Below are 10,196 nucleotides of genomic sequence, written 5' to 3' on the forward strand. Positions count from 1 at the left end.
TGTGTGTGTGTGTGTGTGTGTGTGTGTGTGTGTGTGTGTGTGGCAGTTCTCTGTAACCCTGGCTGTCCTGGAGCTTGCTTTGTAGACCAGGATGGCTTTGAACTCAGAGATCCTCCTGTGCCTGCCTCCCAGGTTCCGGTATTTAAGGTGTGTGTCACCGCACCTGGCACACTTGATTTTATAAAGAACAGCTAGACATCGAATATAGAAATATCAACGAGCAATTTTCAGTTATATCACAAAGTGATGCCTGCATAGCATCATTAGTGATTGTATTGGTTTTATCACTAAGTCACTTTGTTTCACATTTGGTACATAGACACAAAATATAGCATGAGAAAATTATGTCATTTTAAAAGGTATTCCCATTTTCTACTTCAAAATGTGTGTGTGTGTGTGTGCGCGCGCGCGTATGTGCATATGTGTATACATGTGTCAATAGTACATGAGCATGGAGGTCAGAGGACAATCTTGTAGAGTTTGGTTTCTCAGTATATCTTACATGGGTTTTATGGGTCAAACTCAGGTCACCAGACTTGCATAGCAAGCTCCTTTACCAGGCTGTCTTGCAGTCCTCATAATTACTTATTTATTATTTGTTTGTTTGTTTGAGGAAGGGTCTTATAACCTGGGCTGGTCAGGACTTTCCTGTGTACAAACTCATGGCACTTCTCTTGCCTCTGTCTCTGGAGTGTTGGACATATACATGTGCACCACCGTACTGTGCTTTTGTTATTATTCACAGTAAAAAGAGTCTGTGTCCTCCTGCAGGCCCGTGGCACATTATGCGACACAGAACCTTATGGAGTGGATCAGTTGTATTACTGATGTGTGTGTGTGTCTCTCTTTCTCTGTGTATACATACACACACACATGTATGCATGCATGTATGTGCGCCTGCACACAGGCACATGCCACTGTGTGTATTTGGAGGCAGAGAACAACTTCCTGGAGTTGATTCCCTCCTTCTACCATGTGGATCCTGGGAATCAAACTGAGTGTGTCAGGGTTGGCAGCCACTGCTTGTACCCACTGAGCCATCATGCCAGCTCCTGTACTCTCTTGATTTAGAGACACAACTAGAATCTTGTTCATACTAGGTGTGATTGTTCCTATTGATCATTACCTGGACAAGATCTAGAATCATCTAGGACACAAATCTCTTATCCAGTCTGTGAGTGAGTTTCTAGGTTGGATTACAAGAGAAGACCTTCCATAGATGTGCTCAGCATCATCTTGTGGGTAAGGGCTGCTGGACTGGAGACAAAGGGAAAGGGCACTGAGAGCCAGCATTCGCCTCTCTTTGCCTCCTGACCGGGACCAGCTGCCTTATGGTCCTACTGCTATGCTGTCTCTGCCATGATGGACTGTACCCCCAAACTGTGAACCAAAGCAACTCTTTCTTCCTTAGGTCACTGTCTCAGCCAGGGTTTCTATTGCTGTGATCAAACAACCCAGAGGAGGAAAGGGTTTCCTTCACTTCACAACACATGGCTCATTATTTAGGGAAGCCGGGGCAGGAACTAAAGCAGAAACCATGGAGGGATGTTGCTCCATGGCTTGCTCCCTATGGATTGCTTAGCCTGCTTTCTTATAGTACCCAAGACCACCAGCCTAGAGGTGACACTTTCTGCAGTGAGCTGGGCCCTACTGTATCGATTATCAATGACCATTCAGGAGGATGTGCTGCAGGCAACCACCAGCCCAGAGGTGACACTTTCTGCAGTGAGCTGGGTCCTACTGTATCGATCATCAATGACCGTTCAGGAGGAATGTGCTGCAGGCAAAGGCTGGTTTGGTGTGGGCATCTCCTCAACAGAGAGTCCCCTCTTCCCAGATGACTCTAGCTTGTGTCAAGGTGACGTAACACTGGCCAGCACAGTTGCTTTTGTTAAATGTTTTCTTATTATCACAAGTAAGAGAAAGCAGCCAGTAAATACACTGGGTGACCAAACTGATTCTGTGAGAGACATGGTAGGATGGTCTGTTTTTTATTCTATTTTACTTGTGATTAAATAAGAAAAGTCCCTAATCTGGGTGTAGAAGCTCAGGCTTCTTGTTCCAGTACTCAGGAGGCAGAAGCAGGTGGTTGGGTTTTTTTTTTTAAATTTTTTAATTTTTAATTTTTTATTTTGTCTAGAACATAAGATGGGAAGGGGATGTGTTCTCTGACGGTCTGAACGCCAGTGCAATGTAGCTGGAAAGACTTCCACACTTGTTTCAGTCCTTCAAACTGGAACACGTTTCCTTTTTGGGCTGATTGTCAGTCCTGAGTTGGCATGGCTGCTAGCTCTGAAACTTACCAAGCACAGAAAGCGGCGGATGAAGTGAGCCACTTGGGAGCTCTTCAAGTGCTAGAAATACTTCTGGTTTCTGAAAGGCCAAGTTCTCTCCATGGCCTTGACGCAAGAGTGAGAACCAAGGATGGATGAGAGAAACCAGGAACCCATGCAGTGGCATTTCACAGGCATCCCCCCGCCCCCATGTGTGGCACAGCTATGGCACAGGGCCCCTTGGCATTGGTATAGGATCTGGGTTTGCTCCCTCTAGTCCCTTGGTGTTCTTCATTTTTTCTAGTCTAGGCAGAAACTCAGGACCCAGAAAACCCACTTGTATTAATCCTGTACTCTGAGCTATCGGCAATAGTAAGCCTGAGTCCCACAGGCTCAGTCTTCATGCTGAGTGACTTCTCTTCGGCAGCCTGGCTCTTCTCTGTTGTCACTTTGGGGACAACTTCAAAACCAGGTTCCTATATAAACTATGGTCACTTTATTTGTGACTTTATCTCTGGTAGCCTTATTCCATTTAAACATTATTTGTGTAGGTGTGTACACATGTATGTGTGTGTATGAGCATATATCATACATACTGTGGCATGTATGTGGAGGTGGTTTGGCAACTTGCAGGAGTCAGGTCTCTAACTCTATTATGTGAGTCTGTTTGGTTTGAATGAGCATGGATGGCCCCGATACATTCGTATATGTGAATATTTGGTCCCCAATTGGTGGAACTGTTTGGGAAGATTGAGGAGGTGTGACCTTGCTGGAGGAGGTGTGTCACTGGGGGTCAGCTTTGAGATCACCAGGCCCAGTCAGCTTTCTTCTTGCCTCTGTTTATTGATCAGAAGGGATGGCAGCAGCCTTGTTATCTTAACTTCTGGTCAATATCTGACCATCAAGTGGAGTTGGCTGGTGGGTTTTGCTGTATGGAGTTTCCCCTCCATCTCTGAGTGTCTGTTACCTTTGAATTTTCTTTCTTTCCCTAGCTGTTAGTCAGGGCATACCGTCTCCTTTAACCTATTAAGGTGGTAAATCTGTACTTATTAAATTTCTAATATTTCTCCAGTTCAGGATTCTGGAGAGGGAGAGAGCTTGGTCACTTGTTATCTCTCTGTGTGAACTGACTTACACAAGGCTCTCCTTCTCTCTAGGGAGTGGTGACTGGCTGTTTGTTTTTTCTGTCTCATTATTAGTCTGTCAGGCTTTGTTAAAAGTTATGCTGGCCTCATAAAACGAGTAGGGCTTGCTTCCTTCCTTATTTTCCTTCTCTGGACTAGTTTGGATCAGATTGGGATCATTTGTTTTCTAAGTGTTTAGTAGAGCATATCAAAAAACTGGCTGGACCCGAGCAGTCTGTGTGGAGGTTTTAGGGTCAGTGACATTCATTTCCTTGAAGTGTTTTTAGAATATTCAGTCTTTACTTCTTCCTGGGTCAGTTTTGATCAGAAGTAGTTTTAGGGCATTTTTTCTATTCCCTTTTGTCATGTAGTTGTTTCCAACATCTTTTTTTTTTTTTTTTAAATCTTGTAAACATTTGTAATGTGAGTAGCTATGGTCTTTCTTTTCCTCTTTGAAAGAGAGGGTCTTTGTATAGTCCTGGCTGGCCTGGAACTTATGTAGACTAGGCTGGCCTTGAACTTGCAGAGACCCACCTGTGTCTCTTCCTCCCAAATGCTGGGATGACTTAGTCCCTTGATGTGTGCCACCGTGTCTCCCTCTCTTGTATTTTTAAAAAATATTTATTTTATGTATGTGAGTACACTGTAGCTGTCATCAGACACACCAGAAGAGGGCATTGGATCCCATTACAGATGGTTGTGAGCCACCATGTGGTTGCTGGGAATAGAACTCAGGACCTCTGGAAGAGCAGTCAGTGCTCTTAACCATTGAGCCATCTCTCTAGCACCCCTCTCTTGTATTTTTAATACTATCTTTCCCCCCCTTTCCCCTTGCTCAGTGTTGCAGGAAGTTTCACTTCTGCGCATGGGCTCATCCTCAAGCCTCTCTGACAGCCTTGGTGATGATCGCTTTTCAGTTGGTGTCTGTATCTGGTCCCCCAGCTTTCTTTGTGCACATTCCATTCCTGCTGCTTGAGTGCATAGCCCCTTCTGTTGTTGTCAGCCTCCCCAGCTGGAATCAGCATTTGTTCTGTGGTAGCCTGTGTCAGAGCCTCCTGCAGACACTCAGGACGACTGCCAGACCCTGCTTGCCCCACCTCCCCTCAGTGTCCCGGAAGAACTGAACTTCTGGGAGCTCCCCGCGGGAAGCTCCTGCTGTTTGTGGTTGAAATGAGGAGATGAGTGAACTTGGAGCGAGTCAGTTAGACAAGGCCAGTCCAGTCCAGAGAAGACTGACTGCTGCGAGGCTCAGCCGCTTTCCCTAATGTACAGGTGTATAGGAACTAGAGATGAGAAAGCAGGGTTGGGGTGGGGGTGGGGATGGGGCTGAGATCGCTGGCGTCTCTGTCATCTCACTGCTTAGCAGTAGCCACTAGAGAGAGTACACGTCTGTGGGCCATTGCTTTCTCTGTCGAAATAGGCCTAAGTTACAAAGGCCGATGTATGGCACTTTCTCCCCCGAATTCCATATTGTGATCAGCTTGTTTTTTTTTTTTTTTTTTTTTTTTTTTTTGTCAATAAGTATGAAAGAATGAAGGTCTTAAGGTCACCTTTTATTTCTGCATGTTTTTTGAGGACTTGTCTGCACACTGATAACCTGTTCACAGAGTCTAGGTTTTCCTGTCCTCCAAATGTTTCTGGCTTCCCCCAGGAAGCACACAAATTGAACTTGGATGTGAATTATTCCTGGCTTTGGGTTAGTTTATGACAGAGTGGAAAGAGGAACTTTGAGCTTGGCCCCAGGGTAGTGTGGTGGGTCCAATATCGGTCTCTTATTGGATGTGTAACTTTCTGATCACACCTCGTGAGTTGGAACCCATGCGTGTCGGCCAGGCTGGTTTCCAGTCAGATAGAGGAGACGTCACAGGTCAGAAAGGCTTTTGTGTACAGCACCCCCAACCACAATGCTGGGTGTCAAACCTAGGACCTCAGGCATGCTGGCCACGCCCTCTGCTGCTGAGCTCTGCCCCCAGCTCAACAGCCTTCTGTTTCTTAACAGCTGGGATGCTTTGGTTTGGGGAAAACAACTGCAGGGAGTGCAGAGAGCCCTGGAGTTTTGGAATGGTTCCAGATTTGGGGAGGCATTTGGATTTCACTTGTGTTTTGAGCTTGGTTGGCTCGGTGCACAGTTGCAGTCAGCGTTTTGGGTCTATGCAAACCCCTAGTTTATCACGGGAGACTTTTGTTCCCTCGAGGCATCCCTGGAGGACAGGCACACGCGAACATTTCTTTCTGCTTGTAAGGCAGGCAGCCCGGCAGCTGTGTGGAGTGCAGCCCAAGGTACCCAGCTGCTGGGAAAAGCAACCAAGACACCCAGCTGCTGCTGTCCCTGCCAGCCCCTCATCCTGCTGAGATGTGTGTGCAAACAGTGTGGCCCCTCCAGGATGTGGGCCGGCTTTCTCAGCAGGCTTGCATGCCCCTCTTTTGTGGTTAGAACTTCCCGTAGGAATACTAGACACCAGTGGCATCAACATGGCATAGGAGACTGCGCCTACTTTAATCTTGAACAGTCAGGCCGATGTAGAGTCAGTTTGAAGTGGAAGCAGAGCTGACCCCCTCATCTAGGTTGAGGTCTGGACTCTGGGTGCTTCTTAACTGGAGGTTAAATAACTTTCTGGTGGCAATATCTTGTGGCCCGCCTCATGTTCCCCAGGGTTTAGCTTTGCTGTGAAAGCAGATGGGGTGCTCAGGTCCCCCCTGCTCTGCAGCACTCCTGTGTATACCTGTGCCTGTCTAGTCCTACAGTTATCGGGGTTGGGCATAAACAAGGGATAAAGGTATAGGACCTTCCAGAGGTTCCCTGTGCTTCTGTGACACTTGTGAGATGAGGGGGTCACCCGGGCAACTGAACTTAAACACCCAGGCAGGCGACGGTGCCACAGGTTGGTTGTTCAGAGTGTATCCCTGTGCTGTGATGGTTTTCATCCATCAGCTCTTCCTGGGGTCCACAGGCCGCTGTCATTTGTGGACATTTTGTTTTGGTGTAGCTGTGGAGATTGGCTCCCATTCTTTGCTCTTTGACGTCATCAGCAGTCCTTAAACATGTTTTGGTTTTTCAAGTATGATTATGTAAAGTCCACAACCCAATATTAATAGAGGAGGTAGCCTTAACGGGTCTGTCCCTTGCCTCCTCCTAAGCTCCGACAATGCAGCTGTAACTTTTCACCCATGGTAAAAATCTCTATTGTACCCCTGGTGTTGTCAGTCCTGTGTTAGAGCTGGAGTTCTAGATGAGTAGGCTCATACATAGATCCTGCCTGTGCAGCCAGTCTTAGCAGGAGACAGTCAGCGGTAATATGCTTACATAGACCCAACTCATCAAACTATGGCCAGTGCACTCACCAGGTTTAAATTGCTATAACGAAACACCCAAGACAACTTAAAGGTTTATTGTGGCTCTCAGGATCGGAGGTTTCGGTCCCTGTTGGTTTGCCTTGCTATGGGAAGGCAACCCACCTCAGCAGGTAATAGAACAGAACCTCCCTCTCTCCACGTTGTGAGCCGGGGAACAAAAGGGAGGGGGAGATTGGAGTCCTATAATGCCCACTAGTGACCTGGAGGCCTTCTACCAGGCCTCACCTCTGAAAGATTCTGCTACCTCACGGCAGCACCAATCCGGCCAATTCAGTGGGCGGAAGGGGAGACGCTATGGCTCCCAGACTGTAACAGTAGCTTGAAAGCCGAGTGCGAGTCCTACCTTTGGTTTACGGACGCCCCGGTCTCAACTGCTCAGCCCGGGCTTCACTCACGCTTGGTCTTCACTCACACTCGGTCTTCTTGCCCTCCCCTCCCAGCTGCTGGGATTGCAGGTCTGTGCCAGTGTGCCTAACCCTGACCTCTGCATTTTAATGTTTGAAAAGAGAACCAAAAGGATAGTTCAGGACGCATAAAAGTTGATGGCAGTTCAGATTTCAGTGCCCGTACATAAAGTTTGAGCACAGTCGTCCTCAGACATTCCCTGCTGTGTCTGGCTGTTTTTTTTTTTTTTTGTTTTTGTCATGACAACAGGGTTCATAGTTGACTCGGAGACTGCAGGGTCTACAGGGTTTAAAATAGTTACCTTTGGATGCTTTGACCTGAAAACCTGTAGAAGGACTAGGAAAGAGGGACTTGAGGGGAAAAGAGCATGTGTTCTAAGAGACGCGGGGGCTGTGTATGGAGGGAGGGATCCTGGAAGTCTTGTGTGCAAGCCAAAGGACAGTTACTTGAAGAGTGGAATGTACCTTTCAGACAGCATGTTTTTCAAAAGCTCCTAGGTTGAGTGGCAAGGACTGTAGAGACCACGATGACAATGAACAAGACTGCTCACACAGCAGGAATGGGAAAGGGGACAGAGTGTGACAGTGTGGCCGGCCTATGGGGTGGAAACTGCCAGGGCGGGGTCCGATGGCTTCAGTGCAGAAGTGACAATTCTCCTCCTTCCTTCTCTTTCAGGTAAAACTTCCCTGGCTTGTCAGCGTCCTGTGGGAAGCTGGTCAGCTGCAGCCCGGGTTGTCAAGGTCTGGGCACCGTCTCTCACCTGAGGTGTTGAAAATCAAACCAATGTTATTTATGGAACTCTGGCTTCACCCTCCATGTCCAGCATCTGCCTGGAATGTCACCGTCACACTTGTTCTCAGCTGCCAGAGGAGAGTCACCTTGGCTGCCCTCAGATGCCCCTTTGAAATGCTTTTTCCACCCCTGTCTTGAGGGGTTTTCTGCCTTCCTAAGAGATGAAGATGGGAACATCGATTTCAAAGAATTTTCTAGAACAACTGTAGATATTAGTAAAGCTACAGTTGGGAGATCAAGAGTTTTAAAAAGCTGGGCTGGGGAGATAGCTTATGGGGTGACAACCTGATCACCTCACAAGCAGGGGGCACGAGTTTGGTCCCTAGTGCTCACGTTAAAGCAAAACTAGTATGGTGGCCCACACCTGGAATCTCAGCACGAGAGGCGGGTAGATCCCTGGGGTTGATTCTTCAGGCAGTCTTGCCTAATGAGCGAGTGCCAATTAAGACATCTGGTCACAGAAAAGTGGGTTGGCTCCAGAAGCATAATGGCCAAACTTCATTTTTGGCCTCTCTATATGTGTATGCTTGCACACACACACACACACACACACACACACACACACACACACACANACACACACACACACACACACACACACACACACACACACACCTCAGAGGCCTAAAGAACCCTTCAGAAGTACCTGGGAGAATCCTGACATTTTTGTTCTCCCAAATCATTTCAGCTTCTTCAGGTCTAGCTTTATTTAGGGAAGAATTATATATTTCAGAATGGATGTATAAGTTCCCTACCCAATCTACCTTGTCTAAGAGGTTCCCCACAGTAGGCCCCAGAAGAATTTCAAATGATCAGGGATCAGACCACATGGGTGAGGGTGTGGATGGGTGTGTACACCTATCAGATAATTTTTCTTCTCGTGGGAATGGAAAGTGTTCGGCGATTTTCTTGTGTGCTGTAAAAACATTTGTTCTGCCTCAGTGCTGTGGTGTCTGTCTTAGGAATGAAATGCTAAGAAATCACTGTGGCAAATGAATGGAAGAAGAAGAGGAGGTGGAGGAAGAGGACGAGGACACGGTTAGGAACTCTGTTGGAAGTTAGTCCAGGCTAGGTTGGACTGAACCAGACTGGAAACGCTCCAGGGCCCACCGCTGTTTATGAGGAGTTCAGGTGGGCACCTACCCTGGGAGCTGGGTACCCAGGGAAGCCCTGAGGAAACAGGCCCTGGACTAACTGCTCAGGTTAATGGAGGCCTCCCACTTGGCCTTCTCCCATATTGCTGTAGCAGGAATGCTTCTGTGCAAATCTAATAGCAGTGCCTTTGGGACCCTGGGAGTGCGTCGCGTCCGGGAAGGTGACCCCTGTTATCTCAGTTCCTTTCATCTTTGTCCTAGGGTTTGTGTATTTGCCTGTCTAATGCCATGCTCCATTGCTTTGGATGAAAACTCGTACCTTGGCCAGCTCCGCCATTGTCAGGCTCTCCAGTTCCTGACTGCGATTGTGGTGATGGCAGTAGGTGGGAAGGTCCACCCTGGCTCTGGAGCCTGACTGGGCACCAGTTCTTTCAGCCCTCAGCCAGCATGTGAGGTGTGCTGTGCTCCTGGGATCAGCTGGCTTCTCTCATCCTTCTGCCATTAGCCAGAGGGGTGGGTTGCGAAACGGAGTGGGTGACTCTCTCTCCTCTCTCCATGTACTGAAGTACGGTGGTGACTCCAGGAAGCTGGCCACCTCGAAGCTGTACATCCTCTCAGCCTTGGAGCCAGGACTCGGGGGGGGGGGTGTCCCAGAACTGCAGCTGAACCATCTGGAAAAGCTGGATTCTCTATTCTCCTGCCTTATGTATGAGCACCACGGACCTGGCTGCCAGCCACTCATCACTGACTGGCAGGAGTGCTGGGACAGGGACCTTCCAAATCCTTGATGAAACTTCAACACCACTGGCACTTAAATAAAGATCCTTAAAGCAAACAAAAAATAACCTTTAGATTGAGTCACGAGTGTGCTGGGTTTGGATATTTTCTGATGGAACATGTGAGATGACTCACTGTGGATAAGAACATGAACACATGTTTACCTTAGGAACAGCTTATGGGGGGTGAGCAGGGGCTTCTGGGGAGCGGGTTGTCTGTGACCTTGTGATTTAGAAAGAGGCATATGAATGGAATGGGACTGGGGAAACAGGCCCAGTCCTGCCCCCCATCACTCCCATGCCAGCCCTCCATCCCCCCCCATGCCTGTCCCCACTCCCCCTCCCCCGCTGCATTTGTTCTTGTTTTAGAAACTGTTT

The 10,196-nt window shown here is 48.0% G+C and overlaps 1 protein-coding gene across 1 annotated transcript in view; it reads left to right on the forward strand.

Moving 5' to 3' along the window:
• Fam174b (family with sequence similarity 174 member B) overlaps window positions 1-9,345 on the forward strand; it is a 37,131-nt gene extending 27,786 nt beyond the window's left edge. Inside the window, exon 3 of the mRNA XM_021192457.2 lies at window positions 7,832-9,345. Within this exon, the coding sequence (XP_021048116.2) occupies window positions 7,832-7,835 (4 nt within the window). The 3' untranslated portion in view covers window positions 7,836-9,345. The remainder of the gene's footprint in view (window positions 1-7,831) is intronic.
• The last annotated feature ends 851 nt before the right edge of the window (window positions 9,346-10,196 follow it).

The sequence above is a fragment of the Mus pahari genome, chromosome 1, assembly GCF_900095145.1.
Source record: "Mus pahari chromosome 1, PAHARI_EIJ_v1.1, whole genome shotgun sequence".
In the NCBI taxonomy this organism is placed as follows: Eukaryota; Metazoa; Chordata; class Mammalia; order Rodentia; family Muridae; genus Mus; species Mus pahari.